This window comes from Dipodomys spectabilis, unplaced genomic scaffold, assembly GCF_019054845.1.
Source record: "Dipodomys spectabilis isolate Male_0828 unplaced genomic scaffold, ASM1905484v1 ptg000197l, whole genome shotgun sequence".
Classification (NCBI taxonomy): domain Eukaryota; kingdom Metazoa; phylum Chordata; class Mammalia; order Rodentia; family Heteromyidae; genus Dipodomys; species Dipodomys spectabilis.
The window spans coordinates 16043009-16067226 of record NW_024870874.1 but is presented as its reverse complement, the minus strand read 5'-3'; the positions used below and the strand labels follow the sequence as shown (position 1 = coordinate 16067226).

General features: G+C 44.0%; 2 protein-coding genes and 1 long non-coding RNA gene across 9 annotated transcripts in view; 1 reads left to right on the top strand and 2 right to left on the bottom strand.

Annotated features, from left to right (window-relative positions):
* Positions 1–9162, bottom strand: part of Strip2 (striatin interacting protein 2) — a 51700-nt gene extending 42538 nt beyond the window's left edge. Inside the window, exons 1-3 of one of the 2 annotated variants that reach the window (XM_042696090.1) lie at positions 8975–9162; positions 4730–4799; positions 1042–1116 (exon numbers count right to left, since the gene is read on the bottom strand). In XM_042696090.1, the coding sequence (XP_042552024.1) occupies positions 1042–1116; positions 4730–4799; positions 8975–9109 (280 nt within the window). In that variant the 5' untranslated portion in view covers positions 9110–9162. The remainder of the gene's footprint in view (positions 1–1041; positions 1117–4729; positions 4800–8974) is intronic. The other variant, XM_042696088.1, reaches the window with a different exon arrangement.
* Positions 9163–14579: 5417 nt separating this feature from the next.
* On the top strand, positions 14580–15558 carry LOC122121880. Its single transcript, XR_006150044.1, has 2 exons — positions 14580–15299; positions 15511–15558. It is a non-coding gene; the product is annotated as an uncharacterized LOC122121880 (long non-coding RNA).
* Positions 15559–16708: 1150 nt separating this feature from the next.
* Ahcyl2 (adenosylhomocysteinase like 2) overlaps positions 16709–24218 on the bottom strand; it is a 156524-nt gene continuing 149014 nt past the window's right edge. For all 6 annotated transcript variants that reach the window (XM_042696091.1, XM_042696092.1, XM_042696094.1 and 3 more), the window contains exons 14-17: positions 21622–21690; positions 21435–21513; positions 18251–18371; positions 16709–17898 (exon numbers count right to left, since the gene is read on the bottom strand). In XM_042696091.1, coding sequence (XP_042552025.1) covers positions 17892–17898; positions 18251–18371; positions 21435–21513; positions 21622–21690 — 276 coding nt within the window. In that variant the 3' untranslated portion in view covers positions 16709–17891. The remainder of the gene's footprint in view (positions 17899–18250; positions 18372–21434; positions 21514–21621; positions 21691–24218) is intronic.

The window sequence follows — 24218 nt, the reverse complement described above, 5'->3', positions numbered from 1 at the left end:
TATATATATATACATATACATGTATATATATTATATATTTATCCAAGGTTGGCTAATATCACTTCTTCCCAGAAACGAATCTATAGTATACCCACCTCTAATCTCAGCCACCAACAAAGTCTTCTCTTCAAAAGATTTCCTTTTATAAGAAAAAATTATTCTACGCTGAGAATCAAACACAAGGCCTCACATATGGTACACAAGTGTGCTATCATCAACCCACATCCCTAGTCCAGAGCTTTCCTTATTTAGAATAAGGGATAGGGAAAGGGCCCAAAATGTTCTGGCCTAAACCCTCTCTGTAGCCTCACCTTTGACATCCCCTCTTGTCTTCCACACACAGAGCCTGCATTGCCCAGTGTCTTTGCCTTTCCTTAGGGATTTCCCCGTCTCTACCATATCCAACTGGTAGCTGTCCTTATATGCCTGATACCAGGTGACCCCTTTCACATGAATGCCCTAGCCAAAAGCTTTGCTCCCAACAAACTATCTTTATTTTCTAGGACACAGCATTTTCTTCTTCACCTCAGCCAGTTTTATGATGTGCATTTCTCCCCTCTGCTACCAGATTATATAATCTCTTTGTAAAAGCAGCAATTACCCTCACCCCTGCTTCTTGCATTTCCAATACAACAGACATCTATTGAATTGAAAATTGAATGGCAATTGACCAAGTTTTTAAAAACATACCAGAGAGCTGAGGTTATTTCAGTGTTACTGAGAGTGAGGCAGAGTTGGAGGCAGCAGTTAAGCATTGATGTCAAGGACTAGGCTAGGCCCAGGTTTCCATCAGGCAGCAGGGCACTCGTCCAGCTTTACACCACCATCCACTCTCCTGTACTTTCTACCAGAGCAAAGACCCTAGCTCGGGCTTCTCTTGTTTCCATCATGGCTTCTACTCTTGAGATAAACTGTGCCCCATAAGCAAGAAGTGAAGGGTGGACAGCAGGGAGAGGATGAAGAATCATACTTGTTTTAGTCGTTTACTGGGATATCAAGGAGGGGAAAGCATGTGTCTGTGAGTAATGGTCTGAAGATCACCTTGAGTCTTGAAATCTTCTTCAAAGCACCTCTTGTTAGTGGTGAATTCCGGGTTCTCAGTGTAGCTATACAGTTCTGTGGCAGGAAAGAGAACAGAAGCACATTCAGGAGACCCATAAGAAGGGAGTTTAGAGTAGAAGGATGGCATGAAACTGCTGAAGCTTCCAAAACATTCCACTGTCCAGTTCAATCCAGAGCCAGCTTCCTCTCTTTCAGAGCAGTTAAAAATAGCTACTTGTGTCCCTGGGTGATTAAACCATCAAACCTGTTCTCCTCTTGCCAGCTGGCTGCCGCAGCCGAAAAGACAGCCTTTGACATTTGTGAGGGCAAGAGGGCTGGAGCAAGGGGTCTTAATGTCATCACTTCTGTGTTTTTAGGATTGCAACGAATGCTTGCTTTGTCAAGCCCAGCTGAAACTACTCTATATCCTATATCTAGGGAAGATGAAGACAACACAACTCCTTGAATTTAGAGCCAAGATCCCTATGTCGTTCAAGAAGCTAGGACAAGGACTGAAAAAAATACATGCTAGGTTGCTTTGCAGAATTGGGGCCAATTCATTTTCTCCCTGATGAAATTCCTTGAAGAGTGTCGAAGTTTAGGCTGCTGCATACTGCCACCTGGGCAGAGGCAGCAATGAACCACATAGAAAGCAGCTATGGCTGCCAAAGGACTTTTTGTATCCTGGAAAATCTAACTTCTTTGACTATAGACTCTAAATACAAAACTGAGACTAAAACTGTCCTCTTCAACCTGCAAAATTCATCTTACAAAATTCATCATGCAAAAGATGAAGTATTAAAACCAGAAAGTTCCCAGGTGCTGGTGGCTCATGCCTGTAATCCTAGCTACTCAGGAGGCTGAGATCTGGGGATTGAGGTTCAAAGCCAGCCTGGGCAGGAAAGATCGTGAGACTCCTATCTCCAATAAACCACTAGAAAACTGGAAGTGGCGCTGTAGCTCAAGTGGTAGAGAGCTGGCCTTGAGCTGAAGAGCTGAAGGACAGTGCCCAGGCCCAGAGTTCAAGCCCCATGACCAACAAAAAAATAAGAATAAATAAATGTTTTTAATCTCGTCTGGGTACCAAGATTATAGCCAGTGGCTCATGCTTGTAGTCCTAGCCACTCAAGAGGTGGAGATATGGAGCAAGGTTTGCAGCCAGCCCAGGTAGAAAAGTCCATGAAACTAATTAACCAGAAAAAAAGCCAGAAGTGGAGGTATGGCGCAAATATTAGAGTGCCAACTCTGAGTGTAAAAGCCACGTGAGTATGTGAGCACACATGAGCACACACACAGGGTTTTAATTTTTAATTTTTTTGTCAGTTGTGGGGCTTGAACTCAGAGCCGCGGAGCTGTCCTTGAGCTTCTAAAAACACTCAAGGGTAACACTCTACCACCTTGAGCCACAGCACCACCTGCAGTTTTCTGGTGGTTGCAAATAAGAGTCTCACTGACTTTCCTGCCTGGGGACTGGCTTTAAACTGTGATCCTCACATCTCAGCCTCCGGAGTAGCTAGGATTACAGGTGTGAGCCACCAGCATCCAGCTTGAATTTTTAATTTTAGTAGTATCATACTGTAGAAGTTCTTTGGTCACTTCTATTTCAGGAATTTACTGATGCTAAAACATGTTTATGTAAACTAATTACATTCATGTCTATATTTTTGACTCCTACAGTGATATGCAAGTTTATTCATTCTCCTGGAGAGGACATTTTGAATTGTTTTCAACTGTTCACAATTATAAACAAAGTTATGATAACAAACATCATTGTACATATTATTGTTCCCTAGTATAAGGCTATTTAGGGTAGATTTTCTGGGTCTTATATGTACACATCTTCAACTTTATTAGATATGACCTAACTGCTTTCCAATTTTATACTGTGTTCCCCTGTCTGCTATACATAGCAGAGCAGAAAAGCGCTCATCAGGCTTTTAATTTCTATAATCAAATGACTATGGAATCACACCTTATTGTTTTAATATGCTTTTCTCCATCAATAATGAAGTTATACATTTACTTATTTATAATGTATTTATTATATTTTATTTATTTATGGACTGTTAAGTTTTTATCTTCTATGAATTCATGCTTATATTCTTTGTCTACTTCTCTAGTGGGTTGCTCAACTCTTTATCCCTCTCTCTCTTTTTTTTTTTTTTGGTCGGTCGTGGGGCCTGAACTCTGGGCCTGGGCGCTGTCCCTCAGCTCTTCAGCTCAAGGCTAGCACTCTACCACTTGAGCCACAGCGCCACTTCCGGCTTTTTTTTTTTTTTTTTTTTGCTTATGTGGTGCTGGGGAATCGAACCCAGGGCCTCACGCATGCAAGGCAAGCGCTCTACCACTGAGCCACCTTCCCAGCCCCATCCCTCTCTCTCTTTACATTTATTCATATTCTGGATTCTAGTCCTTTGTTCCTTTCTAAACTTAGCTATTTTTCTGTCACTCATCACAAAATTTATTCCCCAAGCTTATTCACAAGAACTTCTTTTGAAATGTTTTTCTCTGAAAAAGCATGTTTCAAAGTATTATTTTCCTATGACAGAATATTTAACTTTCACACCATCTCCAACCAAAGCTCGTTTATTAATAACTAGCATCATTGCACGTGTAACACAGAAGCCCTTAATGTGAGGAGATCACATTTACCCTAAGCTAAAGTTCCAGTCAGAGAAAAGCAGCCCAGAACTAAAAGAATAGGATCACCTAACTCCATCTCCCAGCTGTCCAAAGCAGAACTCTACTCTGATGGTTACACGTGACATATCCAGCCTTGCTTGGCTAGACAGTTGTCTAGTTCTCCTCAGCTATTGCTTAGAATTTAATAGGGAACAAGTGTTATGGGAAGAGGGAAAGATGGACGTAGAGGAGACTCAGGGAAGGGGGGTGAGACAAAGAGAGTAGGGCAGAAAGAATGGATATACAGGGCTGGGAAGGTGGCTCAGTGGTAGAGCGCTTGTCTTGCATGCATGAGGCCCTGGGTTCGAGTCCTCAGAACCACATAAGCAGGAAAAAAAAGCCGGAAATGGCGCTGTGGCTCAAGTGGTAGAATGCTAGCCTTGAGCTGAAGAGCTGAGGAACAGCACCCAAGCCCAGAGTTCTGGCCCATGACCAGACCCCCAAAAAAGAAAGAATGGATATATAAAGGTATGGAAGAGAAACAAGTATTGGGAACAAAGTGGGCAGAAAAATGATTTGAGGGTACACCAAAGTGACAGAATAAAAGAATAAATACCATGGACAAGGATAATTCACAGAAGGAGATGTGAGAGTAAGCAAAGAGCTGTTTACCATTGCAGAGGACAAAAAAAAGAAAGCAGCAATAGCTTTTATTCAAAAGACCACAGAGCCGGGCGCTGGTGGCTCACGCCTGTAATCCTAGCTACTCAGGAGGCTGAGATCTGAGGATCACGGTTCAAAGCCAGCCCAGGCAGGAGAGACCGTGAAACTCTTATCTCCAATAAACCACCAGGAAACCGGAAGTGGCGCTGTAGCTCAAGTGGTAGAGCGCTCGCCTTGAGCTGAAGAGCTGAGGGACAGCGCTCAGGCCCAGAGTTCAAGCCCCAGGGCCGACCAAGAAAACAAACAAACAAAAAGACCACAGAGCCTTTAGGGGAGACACAGACACCCGCCCCACCCCTCCCCGATTCTTCCACTCACTACTGAGCCATCTACTTCAGCATACCTGATAACTCCGCTGCATGGCCATCTGCATCTCCATACTCAAATTCCAGAGTTGGGCAGTCCACAGAGCCCTGTAATAGAGACGTTTCTCAGGAGTTGCCAAGGAAGATTATACCCTTATTTCACCTTCTTTCCCTACTGGAGGCCAAGGTTAGATCAGCAAGGCAGTAGAATTCTCATTTGGCTCTTTCATCTGGCAAGTACCCTCCCAGCTTTTGAGGGTGTAACTAGGTAGGGTCCCATTCCAACCTGGGGGAGGGAGTTCACATTGAACTTCTGATTGAGTTCAGGCAAGTGTTCAAATTGTTCAATCATGCCTATGTAATGAAATGCCATACAAACCCCCTAAAACAAGGACTTAGGCAACTTTTGGGTTTGTGCTAGCAGAGGGACACCCTTGCGTAAGGCATGGAAGCTCAGCCCCACTCAGGCCCTGTCCCTTGTCCTATGCATCTTCTCCATTTGGCTGATACTCAATTATACTTTTAGCTAAGAAACTATAATCTTAATTCCATGCATTCCAGAAGATCCATGAATCATCCTTGCAAATTATCAAACCTGAAAGCTAGGCATGATAACCCAGGAATCTGTAGCTAGCTAGGTAGAAATGCGGGACAGTCTATATTTGTAGCTAGCATCTAAGGTGGGGGCAGTTGTGTGAGACTGTGCACTTAACTTCCGGGTATGCATTGGTGTGCACTAACTCTGGAAGTGTCAGAATTGGATTGAGCCACAGAACCCATATCATTTGATATCTGAAAAATGGTGTGCAGATAAATTCCTCATCTGTAAAATGGGGACAGTGATAACTAACTTCATAGGGTTATTGTAAAGACTAAATAAATTGGGCTGGGAAGGTGGCTCAGTGGTAGAGCGCTTGCCTTGCATGCCTGAGGCCCTGGGTTCAATTCCTCAGCACCACATAAGCAAAAAGGAAAAAGCCGGAAGTGGAACTGTGGCTCAAGTGGTAGAGCGCTAGCCTTGAGCTGAAGAGCTGAGAGACAGCGCCCAGGCCCAGAGTTCAGGTCCCACGACTGGACCAAAAAAAAAAAAAAAGACTAAGTGAATTAACGATAGAAAAGGCATTCAGCCTACCATAGCACTTGGTAATACTATATTACAATTTTAATATTATAAAGACCTCATATTATTAAAACTATCACTTTAAGTGGCCTTATAAATAGCTAGATATCTATCAGTTTACCTAAACAATTCTCTACTTTTGAATACTGAAGATGTTTTAAATGCATGAAGCTATAATATTGATAAGTATTTTTATTTTTTAGAATTTGTGATCTTTCCTTTTCTTTCCATACTCATTTTTCTTGGGCCAGTACTGGGGTTTGAACTCGAGGCCTCATTGTGCTTGCTCCTGAATACTATTGTCATCATTCAGTCTGGATGGAAATCGCACATAGTAAACAAACTCCTGGAATGTAGGCTCCAGCTCAGCCTGTCTGCTATACCACATCATTACTAGTATTTAGAATATCAATATCTTAATGGGTTAGTCCTAGTATTTAGAATATCAATATTTGAATGAATAAATGAACGAGCTCAGGGCTTTGCACTGTTGCTTTGCTTTTTCACTCACAGGCTAGCACTCTACACTTGAAGCACACCTCCATTTCCTTTGCTGATTATTTTGGAGATGGAGTTTTGTGGGCTTTTCTGCTTGGGTTGGCTTTGAACCATGATCCTTCGATCTCAGTCTCCTGAGTAGTTAGTATTACAGGAAGGAACCATGATGCCCATATAGCTTCCTTGTTTGTTTTTGTTTTTTCCTTTTGCCAGTCCTGGTGCTTGAACTCAGGGCCTGGGCATTGTCCCTGAACTTCTCTTGCTCACGGCTAGCACTCTACCACTTGAGCCACAGTGCCACTTCCAGCCTTTCTGTTTATGTGGTACTGAGGAATTGAACCCAAGGCTTTATACATGGTAGGCAAGCACTCTACCACAAGGTCACATTCTCAACCCCCGGTAGCTTCCTTTTTTAGTGTGTAGGATAGTCATATACTGAGCCATTGGGAGAGAGTAGTTCAATAGTGCTCCTATAAATATTGTTATGAAAAGACTCTTGACAATAGTAATTCTATTCCCTAGACAGCAAAGAAACCCATCTCCCTAAGGCTTGTCTTCCATAGGAAAGCAAAGAGAGAGAGAAGGAAAAGCAGATCTGGCACCTGGGTACTCCAGTGATCGGGGATGAACTGACAAGCACATCCTGCTGCAGTGGAAGGTAGAGGAGAGCTAATCTTTTCACCCAGCCTATCTGCAGGCAATGAGCCCAGATAGAGATGATTACTGCAGTTGTTCATTTCCAGGCATGAAGAATGTAGCTGCAGAAAATCAGTAGGTAAACTGCAGTGCAAGTGGACCCTGAACTCATTAGCAAAAGCACAGTACTACCAGAGCTTTTAGTTGAAGGAAGACTTAATGGTTGAATGAACAGCTACTTCAGAAGAGAGACAGAATATAGCACTCTGAAATTATTTATTGGTTTGTTGTCTATCTCCCCAACTCTATTATGATGCTATCTCTACAAAGACAAAGACCCAGTCTTGTTCACTGATATATCCCTAGCATGCATGCACACACACAAAAACAATGACTATAGCTCAATAACTAATGGTTGAATTAATGAATGACTCATACTTCAAAAGACACTTCAGCAAGAACAATACCCCTGAGAAGGAAGGAGGCATAGACTACCCTAAACATAGGGATTTAGATGCAGAAGACACCAGTGTTTTATGCCTATAATTTTAAGTACTCGGGAGACTGAGACCTGAGAATCTTGGTTTGATGCCAACTTACAGCAGACAAATCTGAGCAAACCCAGAAGACTCCTCACCTCCAATGATGGGCAAATTATTTCTGCAAACAAAGTAGGTGTAGATTAAGTGGTAGAACACCAAGTGTGAGTGGGAAAAAAAAAGCCCTAAAAGATTGCTGAGGCCTAAAGTTCAAGCCCCAGTACCAATACACACACACACACACACACACACACACACACACACACACACACCACCACCACCACCACCACCACCACCACCACCACCACCACCACCACCACCACCACCACCACCACCACGAAAAAGAAGAGTCGATGGATAATTCCTATTCTGCTTGTATCAAAATTGGAGGCATATATAAAATCTTTGCAGTGATACTGTGAAATGCTATTCAAATAGCAAACTGGACTGGAATGCCAAAGACCTAGTTCTTGTACCTGCTCTGCCACTTGATGGTGTATGGGCCAATTAATTACATGAACTGAGCTAAGCAATGTTTAACCCCTTTTTACAAATGAAAGAACTATAGCTCAGAAAGGTTTTGTAATTTGCCTAAATTACAGTTAATTGATAGTGCTAAGGTTCCAAGCCTGGTGTGACACACGCCGGAGCCTGGTGGTCTTGACCACTCACTCGGCTATATGTCTGATGATGGGCAAATTATTTCTGCCTGTTTTACTCTGTAAAATAAAGGGCTACACCAGATGATCCCCACACCTGACATTTCCAGGTCTATTCTGGTAATCGCTGCTCAGATACAATCGGACTAGGCTAATGGATAGGAACTGGCTGGGCGAGGTTGTGAGGGAGTGATCATTCAGTCCTTTTGTCGTCGCCCTAGTTCGGATTTCTTTTTTAGAAGAGGAAGACAAGACCCAAATATTTCTTATATTCCTAGCTGTATCTTGGGGGCGGGTCCGTTCTAACAACCCCCCGCCGGACAGTCCCCGCCTGAGTCCTGTTTCACTTCATCCTTCCGGGCAAGGGACCCGAGGCCGGCGAAAGATGCTCCCTAAAACGGCCGACCTGAACCCAGGCCAGGGACAGCCCCTCACCCCCTGCAGGCAGCCTGGAGTGGAAGGACGGCGACCCGCCCGCTGACCCCGCCAGGCCGGCTTCAGCCTCCCTGCGCTAGTCCCGTCGTCTGTAAATCGGGGTCTGTATTTCTGCGGGGGGAGGAGGTGGCGGGTGCGGCGGAGAACAAGTGACATAAAGATTTGCAAAGTATCATCGGCCAGGCTCGCTACAGCGCTCCCTCTCCGTGCTGGGGGACAGGGGAGGCCCCCATCGGTGGAGGCAGCCGTGCGGAGCAGGGTCGGGGCGGAAGAACCCGCAGGAGCTGACTCCGGGAGCGCGAGTGGTCTCAGGGCCAAGGCCGAATCACCTCCACCTCCGCTTCCCGCCCTTGGGCGTCTCCCGGGTCCCCAGCCGAAGCCCTCGGGGCTCCTCACCTCCGACTCCCGCCGCTGGCTGCGGAACGCTTCCCGGCCCTTGGGCACCGCCGGCTTGCCTTTGCCGTTATTGCCGTTACCATTGGCTGGCAGGCCCCCTGACCCGGAGGCCCCGGGCACCGTAGGGTCCTCCATGCGGCTGGCCAGCGGCTACCCTCAACAGCTCTCTCTGCCCGAGGCGACCCCGCCACCGCGCGCGCCTGGCACCAGGCTCCGCCCTCCAGTCGCTATTGGCTGCGACCCCTCCCCTCGGCTCCGCCCCACGTCGTGATTGGCTGCTTGACCGGCCGGAGTGGGACTCGGAGGGTTGGGGGTTCTTTCAAGGAATATTTTCCCCTTCCGGACTTGTTTATTTATTTTAATTTCTGCGGCTTTCAGCAGGTGCTACTGCTGATGGTCTCCTAGGTTGGTTTTCCACTTCACCTCCTGAACTCACCTTGAGTGCAGGCAGGTCCTCTCCTTTTTTTCCAGGGCTCTCAGTCGTCGCCCCCTGTTCTACTGCTGTCTGCATTGGACCCTGGCCGCCTAATCCTAGAAGATGCACAAGTCTCACATCCAGCTAACTCTCAGGAGAGAGATGGCACAGCCGGTAGCCAGGGCCACAACTAGAAATGCGGGGCTCTCAGTCTCTGGGCTGATCAGGAGACTGGGAATTTAGGGGTAGGGCTTGGGGTGTTGGGTTTGTTTGTTGGTTTGTTTTTTTGTCACTGATGCCCTTGAGGGCTGCTGCTCCTGGCCATCTGCCCTTTTCTGCTGTATTTGTACCCTGACTGCACTGAATTGACGGCAAGACCCTCCCCCACCCCTCCTGGCCTTTCCTTTTTTCCTTTCTTTTAAGCTCCTTCCCAATGGCTCAGTGTTGGTGGGGGAGGGGAGAGTGCTTTTTTTTTTTTTTTTTTTTTGGTCGGTTGTGGGGCCTGAACTCTGGGTCTGGGTGCTGTCCCTCAGCACTTCAGCTCAAGGCTAGTGCTCTACCGCTTGAGCCACAGTGCCACTTCCGGCTTTTTCTATTTATGTGGTGCTGAGGAATCAAACTCAGGATCCCATGCATGCAAGGCAAGCACTCTACCACTGAGCCACCTTCCCAGCCCTGTGATTTTTAAAATTTAACCAAATTCAGTGAGAAAGCGAGTGCAACAAAACGGGCAGATCTGGCTTGGTCATAGAAGTTCCAAACAAGTAGGCTGAAGGGATTGGATGGAACCAACTCATTAGCCACACAACTCAGTTGCTTTAGGAAGAGGGTTGGGCGTTTTAACTATGCTCTGTGCCAGACATGACACTGGGTACGGTACTTTCCAGATACATCATGCCTCTCCCTGACAGGTAATCTTTGAGAATCTGTTATTACTGATAAAGAAACTGGGACTCATGGAGAACTCCTTGTAGTTCCTAAGGTACATCGTGTCTTGTCACAATGTGGGGATGCTGTTCTGTGGAGGAAATTTGTGTTCTCTTGGTTGGCCACTGTCTTTAAAGATTCTAAAAAAGCATTAATTTTTATTAGTATTATAAAGGTGTACAGAGGTGTTACATAAGTCAGGTAAACAGTACATTCTTTTTGGGCAATGTCACCCTTCCCTCCAAAAACAACTTTTTAAAGTTTTGTGGGGGTTTTTGTTTGTTTTTTTGTAGGTCGTGGGATCTGAATTCTGGGCCTGGGTGCTGTCCCTCAGCTCTTCAGCTCAAGGCTAGCACTCTACCACTTGAGCCACAGCACCACTTGTTTTCTGAGTGCTTTTACTGGAAATAAGAATCTCATGTACTTTCCTGCCAGGTTTGGCTTTGGACTGAGATCCTCAGATCTCAGCCTCCTGAGTAGCTAGGATTACAGGTATGAGCCACCGGCACCCAGCTAACTTTTAAAAGTTTTTAACAAGGATTCTGGTATAACAGGGTAAGCAGTAAGAAACATGTCCTCCTTGGTAGGAAATGGGAGTTAAAGACCTCCCAAGAAGCTTTCTGTGAAAAGCCAACTTTGCTGAGAACAAAAAATCTTAGTATTTCCCATTTTCCTAAAACAAAGGTCTAAAGGAATTTTTTTCCTATATTTTAGGGACAATTCCAGGCCTCCTTCCTTCTGCCACTTTCTTTTCATTTTTTTTTTTTCTTACTCTCCCTTCCTTTCTTCCCATATTTCTTTTTTTTTTTTTTTTTGCCAGTCATGGGGCCTGAACTCTGGGCCTGGGCGCTGTCCCTCAGCTCTTCAGCTCAAGGCTAGCACTCTACCACTGGAGCCACAGCGCCACTTCGGCTTTTTCTGTTTATGTGGTGCTGAGGAATCGAACCCAGGGCTTCATGCTTGCAAGGCATGCACTCTACCGCTGAGCTACCTCCCCAGCCCTCTTCCCATATTTCTTTAAGACAGGTTTGCACTGTGTAGCACAGGTTGGCCTAACTCTATTTTTTTACCTTGGCCTTTCCAGTGCTGGGAGTACAGGTGTGCATCACCTTGCTGGTTTCCAATCCTTTTTGTGTCATTCTTTCTTCTTTCTGGATGGTAGGTGACATATCAAGGCAGGCTTGAAAGCAATTTTGTGGGATTTCTAGATTCCTTTCTTTCCAACATCTCAAACATCTACTTTCTGACACCACTCATCTTATTTCTACCTCTTTCCTAGGGTCAAGTTTATTTTCTCCCTTCTCTCCTCTCTTTTGTAGGTCCTGGGGTTTGAACTTAGAGCTTTGCACTTGTTTGGCTTATTGCTTGCTCAACTGGTGCCCTACCACTCCAGCCCTGCTTTTTGCTGGTTATATTGGAGATGGGTCTTTTAAGTACTTTTTCTGCCCAGGCTAGATTTGAACTCTAATTCTCTAGGTGTCAGTCTTGAGTAACTAGAATTACAGTCGTGAGCCTGTATGATGTTTAGTTCTGTTTCACAAAGGATTTCACTCTGTATTCTTGATACTTTCGGCTGAAAAATTATTAGGGGGACTGCAATTGTAGGATGTTTAGCAGAACTTCTGGTCTCCTCTCACCTTACTTATGAGAACCCAAAATGCCTAGATATTGCAAAAAATGTTCCTTGAAGAGCAAAATCTTCAATTCAGTTTAGGGAACTGAATTGATGTGAATTTCCAAGAAAGCTCTTGGCTTAAGGCCTAAGTGATTTGATTTTGGAATTTTTTTCGAGGGTGTAATTTGTTAAACTCTTAAAAATCTCTACTTTGTATTAAAATTCACAACCCACACCTAGCTCATCACTGACTTAATGTGATCAACCTGCCATAGCCCAAGTGGGTTTCTTACTAAAAAGGAATTCATTATCTACTTTTCTTCTCAATACCTCTCTCCTTAAGCAGTGAATATTTGGGGACTGACAGCTCCACAACTTGTTTTTTTGTGATCTTAATTAACCAGTAAAGTACTATCCTAAACAGTGGCAGAAATCTCTATCAATGGCCAGTTTTGAGGTTTTGTTCCTTTTTGTCTATCCTTAGGGTGAAGGCCAGAGACTGATCTCTTAGAACTGGGATTGAAGACAGCACCCAGGACTCCTCTAGCCTCTATCTAAAGCTAACTGCCGGATTTAAGGCTGCCTTTGCCCTTACTTTTAGAGAAGGAATTTGAAAAATTGGTGTTGTAGAGATTGCAAAGATCAACAGGAAAAACCTCAGTCCATGATCTTTTCCACACTAAGTGGAATGGAAGACAATAAAGATCAGACATCTGTCTGCTCACATAGGCCTAAATGTTCAGAACTTGTAAAGATGTCTGGGTTGGGAGTGGGGTGGGAGGGACACTTTGAGAATTAATAAGAAAGTGAGAACTGCAAATGTTGAAACTACAGGTCATTGGGCTGAGAATGTGGCTTAGTGGTAAAGTGCTTGCCTAGCATGCATGAAGCCCTGGGTTTGATTCCTCAGTACCACAAAAACAGAAAAAGCCGGAAGTGGCGCTGTGGCTCAAGTGGTAGAATATTAGCCTTGATTGAGCAAAAGCAGCTCAGGGACAGTGCCCAGGCCTGAGATCAAGCCCCAGGACTAGCAAAAAAGATAAAAAAGAAAGAAACTACAGATCATGGAATTAGCACTCCTAAAATTTCTTTTAACTTACTTGCCAACAAGGAAGTGATAATTTGTTGCCACATTATTGATCAGAGGCAACCATAAGTATACCTAGGAATTAAATAATCAGGGATGGTCTGTTTTTTGTTTGCATAGAAAGGTCCAGAAGTGAGTTACTTTAAAACCAACATTGCAAATGTCCCTTGTCCCAAATCTCAGGTTTTATTCCAAGGGCTGGAGGTATAACCGGGTATAGTTACTAGGAACATACATACCCCTTTGTTCACTTAAGCACTTTAATCCCTAGAGGGCAAATAATAAATAGTGCCTGGCACTGACACAGCTTATAAAGAAGATGAAGTCTTAAACTACTTTATTTTTGAGGCTATTTAGCAGTTAGGACAATATAGTAGAAAAAGAACACCTCCTTTCTCCATAAAGGGCATGAGTGGGTGTAATAATGCAATGTAGGCTAGAGTTCCCTACATGGAACTGATGTTTATGCAGTAAGCAGTGTGCGCCTGTCTGTAAGTAGCACTTTTTTTATTTTTTGATACATCAGGCCATTGAATCTTTACCCTAGGAGATAATCATTATCAATTTCACAGGCAAAAAAACTGAGGCTTTGATTGGTTATATAATTTTGCCAAGTTATACAACTTGTAAATGGCAAAGCTGGAGTTCAAACTCAAGCATTAGCCCAATTCAGAGTTTAGGCTCTTTCTATAATTATTATGAGGTAGAGAAGCATGCCCAGCAGCGGGCAGCCTGGACTGATTCTAGGAGTATGAAACTAAGACCAGGCACATGGGTTTTCATCCTTCACAAAAGAATCAAGCTTTATAGAGGGAGCAAATCCTCCCAGCTGACTCGAAGGCTTCACTGCTAGCTGCTGCCTTATCTGAACTGGAATGGCTAAAGCTTTCAGCCATTACCAACTTCCCTGTGGCTCTTAGCTTAAATAAGCACAAGACAAAATGGCAGAATAGTCTGATAAGGAAAACATCTCATGTACGGGATGTACAGCTAAACAGGATGATCATCTAAAAGCTTCCCAGAGCTGGTTACTTCTACTGGTAGATGAGAAAGAACAGGCAACTGGATTCATCCTCCAGTTACTGAGTTAGCCAGGTAACCTGACTTACCAACAAATCTCTGCCCAAATAATTTCCTTCCCTTTGAATGAATGTAGGGAGATCCTGAATGCCTGGAGCCCTTTGGTCCCAAACTATGGTTATGCTGACCTTCCTGTGCTCTCCAGCTAAGGCCTGCACCCAGAGGGCATGAGGGACTTAGAGCTATGCATTCGTGTTTGTACCTTAAGCTACCACTCTCCACTCCCCAGGGTAGTGGTTGTAAGAAGGCATGTTCTTTATATCTGGAGCCGTGTGTGTGTCCAGGTGGATGTGGGCAGAAGGAACAAGGTATTTACCAGTACAGTGACCTAGCAAGGAATGAAAGTCTCAAGGCAATGGTCACTCAATGGTTACAGCCTATGGGTAAGAGCTTCAGCATTTTACACCTTTGCCCAGAGACCTCTCACCTCTGAATTACTTAGTGACAGAAGCAAAGAATACTCTCAGGACAATAATCCATTTTAAGAATATTTTATTTATCTTTTGAGATTACATAGTCATTATTGCTGATCTAATACAATCACTTAGACATAAAGATTTCCAAGAGCTTCTCAGAATGGCGATCTTTTAGAGGTTCTGTTCCTTTCAGTAAGATGACAGTGAGAACTAGATTATTATTTATATATATATATATATGTGTGTGTGTATATATATAGTTTAGGACTTTTCCACGTATAATTTGCTGGTGTTGCCTATTTTCTTTCCATAGTTTTCCTTTATAAAAAAGCTTAATGCAACAATTCACTTTGATTTGTTTAAGAACCATGACAAAGTTAATTTTGAGAAAACCACAGGAGCAGCAATTTCAGATCTGTTCAGAGAAAAGCTAAGCAGCAAAAACAGCTTTGCAGGAGTGTGTGGCCAAGGGGGGAGCCGTGCTTACATGGGAGGGCAGGATGGGGAGGGAGCAGGGCAGAGGGGAACTAGAAGAGATTCATTTTTGGGGTACTGGGGTTTGAACTCAGGGCTTTGCCATCAGATCCATACCCTCAGCCTTTGATTTTGCCTTAGGCATTTTTCAGGTAAGGTTATGCTTTTTGCCTGGGCTGGCCTCAGTTTATGATCTTCCTATCTGTTTCTCCTGTGTAGCTGGGACTACACCCATTAACTACCATGCTCAGCTTGTTAGCTGAGATGAAATTTTGCTAATATTACTCTTCTTACAAGGAGCTGGGATTTAGGTGCTTTTTTTTCTTTTTGGTCAGTCGTGGGGCCTGAACTCTGGGCCTAGGTGCTGTCCCTCAACTCTTCAGCTCAAGGCTAGTGCTCTACTGCTGAACCACAGTGGCACTTCTGGCTTTTTCTGCTTATGTGGTGATGAGGAATCGAACCCAGGGCATCATGCATGCAAGGCAAGCACTCTACCACTGAGCCACCTTCCTAGCCTTCTAGGTGCATTTTTAAAGAAGAAACAGCAAACTAAATATTTCCATTAAAAGGCAAAAAGACCTTGGAACTAGCACAAGTTCATCTTAGGTAAAATGGTAAGTATTCCCACAGGCTAGGGCCACATTCAAAGAGATAATTATTAATTAGCCTTTTTTTTCCATGCCTCCTAATAGGAAGGTGAAAGGTTGGGGAAAGGAAAGCAACTGCTCTGATTCCAAGGACAGAGGAGTAATGATAAAATTCCAACAATAAAATTAAATAGGAGAGCTTGACCTCCTTCTTTTTCCTGGTTGATGACACAAGGTCCCCAAAGAAAGAGAAGAGAAGTAATCTGAAATTTAGAGGCAACTACTCACTATAGGCAGCAACACTGGTGACCTAACTTAGAAAACCGTGTGTCTCCTTTCCTCTGTGGAGTAACAGTGTGTTGCCTGTAAGAATTAGCTCTCAGTAAATGCCATAGAGGCAAGCTGTGCAGAGAAGCAGCAGGTTATGAATTTTGGTTTAAAAGTTAATAGGCTAGGGCCCAGCTTATCAGCCTAATGGAAACTGTTCTGGATATAAGATGGAGGTACAAAGACCCAAAGCTTTTGCTAAAGAGACCCAATTAATTAATACAAAAGTCAGAATTGGGCAGGCAAAAGAACTGGGTAGCCTTGTGGGGTTTTCATTACTTATGGTCTTCCTCATAAGAAAGAGTGCAGCCATATGTGCTCTTGTCTAGTACTGCTGTGACATATGGCCTCTTCTTAGGGGATGAGCCTATATGCTATTTAATGAGGTAAACAGCTGTTTATCCAAGCCTACTTCCCTAGCTCCAAAAGTAAGGACACTTCCAGACTAGCTCTGGGGGTCTATGTGAAGATAGGGAGACAGAGTGTGGAGGAAGGGGAGGATTCAAATGGGAAGGCTGGAATGATTCTGAGTGGTCTGGTATTTCCTTGATACACCATGGTCTTGAGACTTTGAAGCAGATCAATGTAAGAAAAAAATGGGACACAAATGTGCGAGCACATAGGGGTGGCTGGGGAAAAAGAGACTCATTTCATCCTAGTGTCATTCCAGGTGTTAATTCTTAGAACCAACCAATCTGGTTCATTCCAATGAAAACCTTGAAGCCAGTAAGTCAGTTTCCAAAGGAATCCCATTGGGACATAAAATTTCATATTGTTCATTTTACTAATTTTAAAACTAATTTTGGAATTACTTAAGAAACTATCTCTGCAACAGAATCTTTAAAAGGAAGAGGTAAGATCATGAAGATGCCAGCAGAGAGGAAAGACGACAGATTGGGTTGCAGATCTTACTTTCATCCATGGCAATGGCCAAAAAATGAATGTCTGATGAGGTAACTAGTCAAACTAGCTTTGAGCTCCAAATGGATTAAAATGTCACCTTTTTACCTATTAGCTTAACCAAGTCTTTCCTGGGAAACAAATAAACATACCTGCTTCTTTCAGGGCCAAGCTGTGTACCTGAAAGACTGGTGCCATTTTCAAAGTCTTAATCTTCCAAATCCCTGGCAAAGTATGTCTTTTCAAGCTCAGTTTCAGAAGTAGTTTTAGGCAATAACAGGAAGCTTCAGGAAGAACTGTTCTACAACAAACCCTCCTTTTCTGAGTCAGTGCCAGTCTGGAGTGGGCTTCCTGAGCAGTGCTTGGTGGGTTAGAAAGACAGCAAAACAAACATCTGATAAACACCAGAGCTGGTGGTGAGATCATAGAGGCATACCCCTCTTGGAACCAGAAGCATTAAAACGGACTTACGAGTCAAGAAGAAAGGAGTCCTATGTAAGGAAGGAGACCCCATTAGGCACAGACAACAGGCACAACTAAGTTCTCGAGTGGCTTGCAAGGCCTTAACACTCCTTTTTTACTAGACTTTTTTGTAAAGAAGGCAGTGACAGTGTGGCCAAGGCTGAGAACCCAGGCCATGTGAATTCAGTGGCTCCCAAAAGGCTTCACCAGGGGAGAATGATCAAAGCTGAGAAAGGCAGCTGCTGAATTTATTCCAGAAAACCCCAGGGAACAAAGAGTCTGGAATCCCTGAACTCCTGAGCCTGGATGAGAGAAACAGCTATTGCTGAGGAGTTCATCAATAGGCAATGATGTGAATGATGCACTAGGCTTGGCGACCCCATTGCTTTCCTTCCTCAGCCTGTCTTCTGCAGTTCCCATGGCCCTAGGAGCAGTAACCACACTCTGGGCCAAGGCTACAGGCACAGGATTCTAGATTTTAATAAATAAATAACCTAACACACAGGGAGAGCACGGCGGGCAGCTCTGATTGGAGAAGCAGCTTGCTGGGTTCTTTCTTAGATAGTAGTGGAGAAAAGGCTTGGAGTTCTATTCCTTAAAATGTCTTCTGGCTTGAGTTACAGGAATTTAATACCTGGAAAGAAAAAGAAAGATGAGACTGATACTATCGGCTAGTAGGCCTGTTGAAACCTGAAGAGCCTATCTAAAGACAGGAGGCAGGGGCTCTCCTGAAGTGCATGAGAATTCATACTTGGGGTCCTTTCATATCAGAGAAAAGGCCAGTATATTTTCTTGGAGGAAGGGAATATTAACATTGTGTAGAAGATCTCAAAGAGTCCTTTGAGGGTGCCAAAAAGGGAGTGGGTTAATTTCCCTGAGTCAATGTAAACCTATGTGTTGGGGTTTGAGGAGATGCAAACACCAATTCCCGTACAGGAAGCTCTTCACTGCCTAGGCTTCCCTGAATTCTAGGGACCCCAAGGCACCTGTAGTAATTAGGCTTGAAAGGCCCATTCTTGTTGAGTCCCAGATACTTCGCCTGTTCATCTGTCAGCTCTGTCAGGTGGGCATCAAAAGTTGGTAGGTGTAGGCTTGCCACATACTCATCTGGAACAGACCACAAAAGCCCTGGTGTAAGCATTCATGCCCCCTCTCTGGCTGTCCTCCCAAGTGAGGCCTTAAACAGTTGGAAGATGTGTTCTAATTCTTGGAGTTGAGTAAAAGATGTTAGACTTTTGTTCATGGGCCACCAATTATTATTATGTTTTTATTAAAATTTTTTTTGTGATCATGGGGCTTGAACTCTGGCCCTGGATGCTGTCCCTGAGCTCTTCAGCTCAAGGCGAGTGCTCAACCAGTTGAGCCACAGCCACTTCGGTTTTCTGGACATAAGAGTCTCATGGACCATGATCCTCAGATCTCAGCCTCCCGAGTAGCTAGGATTACAGGCATGAACCACTGGATCCCGGACCCCAATTCTTATTTTATTTTTCTTGTTATGGTTAAGGTATTATACAGAGGGGTTACCGTTTCTTCTTTCTCCTTCCTTCCTTCCTTCCTTCCTTGTTTCCTTGTGGGGCCTGAACTCTGGGCCTGGGCGCTGTCCCCCAGCTCTTCAGTTGTATACCGGGGCTCTACCACTTGAGCCTCAGCCCCACTTCCGTCTTTTTCTGCTTATGTGGTGCTGAGGAATCCAACCGAGGGCCTTATGCATGCAAGGCAAGCGCTCTACCACTGAGCCACCTTCCCAGCCCCGGGGTTACCATTTCTTAAGCCAGGTACTGAGTACAATTCTTTGTCACCCCTTCACTCTCCCTCAGTTTTCCCCTCCTAACGCTGCCCACAAGTTACATAGGTCAGTTTCAAATTGTGTATACTGAATAATATGGTTGCATTTGTTCACCCTACCTCCCTCCCTTTCTGTGCCCCTTGCTGTCTCCTAAAAGAAAAAAAAAAGTAAAAACAAGTACCACAGCTGGGCGCTAGTGGCGCACGCCTTTAATCTTAGCTATTTAGGAGGCTGAAATTTGAGGATCATGGTTCAAAGTCAGCCCAAGCAGTAAATTCTATGAGACTCTCATCTTCAATTAACCACCAGAAAACTGGAAGTAGAATTGTGGCTTAAAGTGTATAGCATTAGCCTTGAGCAAAAGGAGCTCAAATTGCCTAGGTCCCAAGTACGAGCCCCATGACTGACAAAAAACAAACACCATCACCTCCACCAACGACAAAAAAACCCATGTTATGGGCCTCCAATTCTAAGGAATGGCTGCCTGAAGCTGCAAACTCAGAGCCTAGTGTCTTCGTTACTCTCAGCCTTGAACCTTTCCCACTCTTCAGAAAGGAAAGAGAGGAAAGGAAGCCCTAGGGTCTAAAAGAGTTGGAAAGTTCCAACTTTAGCTTTGCCTTGGACTATATATTATACTTTGAGTCACTCAAAAAAATTAAGCCCTGGGGCTGGGAAGGTGGCTCAGTGGTAGAGCGCTTGCCTTGCAAGCCTGAGGCCCTGGTTCGATTCCTCAGCACCACATAAGCAAAAAGAAAAAAGCTGGAAGTGGCGCTGTGGCTCAAGTGGTAGAGCGCTAGCCTTGAGCTGAAGAGCTGAGGGACAGCGCCCAGGCCCAGAGTTCAAGCCCCACGACCGGACCCAAAAAAAAAAAAAAAAAAAAATTAAGCCTTGGAGTAATTGAAAAACAATAATTAAGAAGGATACAATACTGTTTGCTTTGCTTTCAGTATTTATTGGTTTCTGCTTATTTTTTATTATCTAAACACCTTGCACTTATTCATAATTTTATATTATTTCTTATGTATTTGTATTTCAAATTTAATTATACATTCAGTATATATTATATATTCAGTATATAGAACACTATTTTATAACCTTCCATTTTGTCATTTTGTTCATGCCTGTAATCCTAGCTACTCAGGAGGCTGAGTTCAAAGTCAGTCTAACCAGGAAAGACCATGGAGACTCTTATTTCCAATTAATCAGCAAAAAAGTGGAAGTAGAGCTTTGGTTCAAGTGTTAGGGCCCTATCCCTGAGCAAAAAACAAAAAAGCTCAGGGACAGCAACCTGATTTCAAGCTTCAGAGATGGTACACACACGTACACACACACACACACACACACACACACACACAGGAGATAGAGAAAAAAGAGAGGGAGAGAGGGAGAAAGGGAGAAAGGGAGAGGGGAGGGAGAGGGAGGAGAGAAAACATCAATTTCTAACCATTGCTGAAATAAAATCAGAAGCTCATTTATTCCTTGATCTTTGTTGGAGGAGCTTATAAATGCACTGCATCATTCAGCTGCTTAGGTAGGCTCTTAAGAGCAGTTAATGTTTCTCTTATACCACATACCAGCACAACTAAGCTATTAACAGGAGCTACTCAGAATCCTTTTTTCTAAAGCAGTGGGGTAACAATGTTAGGTATACCCTAAAAAGATGGCTCTATTTAGCATTGTAGAACTAGAATAAGTCAAGTGTCACAGGAAGATCATTCCTCTATTTTTGAGAAATGTTTCTTTTTCTCCTTTGAAATCCCTCCATATAAGGTACTTTAAGAGGGCTGGGAAGGTGGCTCAGTGGTAGAGCGCTTGCCTTGCATGCCTGAGGCCCTGGGTTCGATTCCTCAGCACCACATAAGCAAAAAGAAGAAAGCCGGAAGTGGCGCTGTGGCTCAAGTGGTAGAGCACTAGCCTTGAGCTGAAAAGCTGAGGGACAGCGCCCAAGCCCAGAGTTCAGGCCCCACGACCGGACCACCCCCCCCCCCCCAAAAAAAAAAGGCACTTTGAGAGAAAAATCCTTTATATTCAGGAGCATGCCAAACATAGTGGTATATGTCTCTAATTCCAGCACTTGTAGGCTGAGGGAGGAGGACCATAAGTTTGAGGTTAGCCTGGGCTACACAGTAACTGTCTCAAAAATTAAGATAAGATGAAACATTTCACAAGTATATAAGCTAAATCACAGCAAATTGTCAGAACCTGGCTAGGGCAAACCCATGTAGAAAACCCAGTAAATGAACTAAAAATAGAACCTGACTCCAACTTTATAAGATAAGAATATTTCTCTTTTTCTATTTCTGAGACGTTAATGCCTTCCAGCTTCCAGCCTAATATGAACTACTTTGGTAAGAATGGGGAAGGAAGAACATTGGGCTTACCCATTTTCTTAGGCAACAGGTAGACATCCTGTTTATAGCGACCCTCAGGAGCATTGTAAAGTTCTATCAAGGCGAGAGCCTAGAAAAACAAAGACATGGATGCTGATACACCATTCACAGCAGCCCTACCCTGTCAAGGGGCACCCAACTGGTAAGGACCCTGGCAAGACCACTCTGGAGGGCTTACCTGAGTAGTAGCAGTGATTGAAAGCACAAATGTAGGCACTGTGGAGCAACTTAGGTTCAGCAGACGGCCCTAGTGATTAAAGATTAAGATACAAAAGGATTAGGACATTTGCTGGGACTTTGGTGAATGAGGGAAGACCATGGCTGCTGTTTTCAAAACCATCAGCAAGTAACATTGCTAGACAAGTGAAGATGTTCAATAACTACGACTTACATTTATCACATTCTTGTGTGTGTGTGTGTGCGTGTGTGAGTCTTGGAGCTTTTGAACTCAGGGCTTGGATACTATCTCTGAGTTTTTTTTGCTCAAGGTTAGCACTCTACCACTTGAGCCACAGTTCCACTTCCAGCTTTTTGTCTTATCAACTTCCCTTACCAAGGCTCATTTTGCACCTCAATCCTCAGATCTTAGCTTCCTGAGTCGTTAGGATTACAGGTGTGGCCCACCATGAACACATAGATTTTTTCTGGGGTGGGGGGGTGGGGGGGTCGGTTGTAGAGCTTGAACTCTGGCCCTGGGTGCTGTCCCTCAGCTCTTCAGCTCAAGGTGAACACTCTACCACTTGAGCCACAGCGCTGCTTCCTGTTTTCTGGTGGTTAATTGGAGATAAGAGTCTCATGGGTTTTCCTGCCTGGGCTTCTTTTGAACCATGATCCTCACATCTCAGCTTCCTGAGTAGCTAGGATTACAAGCGTGAGCCACCGGCGCCTGGCCACACAGCTTATTTTTTTTTTTTTAACTTTTGTCTAAGATTTATTTTTAACTAATACATAAAAACAAAAATGGTGTCATGTAATATTTCAGTGCATGCTAAGGCGGAAAGACTGTAAGTTTGAGGCCAGCCTGGGCTACCCAGCAAGACTGACTTAGGGGAAAAAAAAGGAAAGTAAACACTAGAACACAGTAAAGCCACCAGCACAACCATGCTCATAGCAGCACTATTCGCCATAGCCAAGGTATGGAATTAGCCTAGATGCCCCTCAGTGGATTAACAGATCAAGAGAACATGGTATACCAGATTTCTGTGACTCACAATCCTAACTCAGGAGGCTGATGTAAGGATTGTGTTTGGAAGTCAGCCTGTGCAGGAAATTACCACCAAAAAGCCAGAAGTGGAGCTGTGGCTCAATGCTCTAGCCTTGAGTAAAAAAGCCCAGAGACAGCAGCCAGGCCTTAAGCCTTAAGTTCAAGCCCCAGGACTGGTACCAAAAATGAATGAATGAATGAATGAAAGAAAGAAGGAAGGAGAGAGAGAAAAAGTAAGAAAGAGAAAGAGAGAAAGAAAATAAGAAAGAAAGAGAAAAGAAAGGAAGGAAGAAAGAAAAGATAGTGGCTTAGTGGTAGAGTGCTTGCTTAGCATGAATGAAGCCCTGGGTTTGATTCCTCAGTACCACATAAACGGAAAAAGCGGGAAGTGGTGGTGTGGCTTAAGTGGTAGAGTGCTAGCCTTGAGCAAAAGCAAGCTCAGGGACAGTGCCTAGGCTCTGAGTTCAAGCCCCAGGACTGGCAAAAAAAAAAGACAACATGGTATATATACATAATGGAATTTTATTCGTCCATTAGAAAGAATGATATTGCATCACTTGCAAAGAAAGGGAAGGACCTGAGAAAAAAATTATGTTAATGGTGAAGTTAGGGGCTGGGAAGGTGGCTCAGTGGTAGAGCGCTTGCCTTGCATGCATGAGGCCCTGGGTTCGATTCTTCAGCACCACATAAGCAGAAAAAAAAAAGCTGGAAGTGGCGCTGTGGCTCAAGTGGTAGAGCACTAGCCTTGAGCTGAAGAGCTGAGGGACAGCGCCCAGGCCCCGAGTTCAGGCCTCACGACTGGATGCGCCACCCCCCCCCCCAAAAAAAAAAAAAAAAAAGTGAAGTTAGGCTCAGAGAGAGACAAAGGCTGCATGTTTCCTCTGTTATGTGAAAGCTAAGAATTAGTGTATATAAATATTAAGGTAAAATAGCCAGGCGCCAGTGGCTCACGCCTGTAATCCTAGCTACTCAGGAGGCTGAGATTTGAGGATCAGGGTTCAAAGCCAGCCCGGGCAAGAAAGTCTGTGAGACTCTTATCTCCAATAAACCACTAGAAAACTGGAAGTGACGCTGTGGCTCAAGCAGTAGAGCGCTCGCCTTGAGCTGAAGAGCACAAGGACAGCGCCCAAGCCCAGAGTTCAAGCCCCACAACAGACCAAAAAAAAAAAAAAATTTAGGTAAATATCCTGGATGGTAGGCAAGTGTATACAATGTATTAACAGAAATATGATAGATTCAGGGGAAAACTAAAAAAGTCTAATTCCTTAGAAAGGAAAAATCATAGTTCAACAAAATAAACACCAAGGAACAGGTACTTGAAAATGGTGGGGAAGGATCAAGGGGAGGGGTAGATGAATAAAGAGAAATGGGGAGAATGCCATCAAAATTCAATATACATCCTACAAAATTAAGAGTGGGTTGGGAGAGATGGGTGAGGATGTTGAAAGGGGTGACAGTCAGTGATCAAGATGCACTGTACTCATAAACTGCTTTGTTGAAGGTTAACTCCTTTGTACAATCACTTTAAGATAATTAAGTATTTCTAAAAATATGGTAAAAACAAACCCATC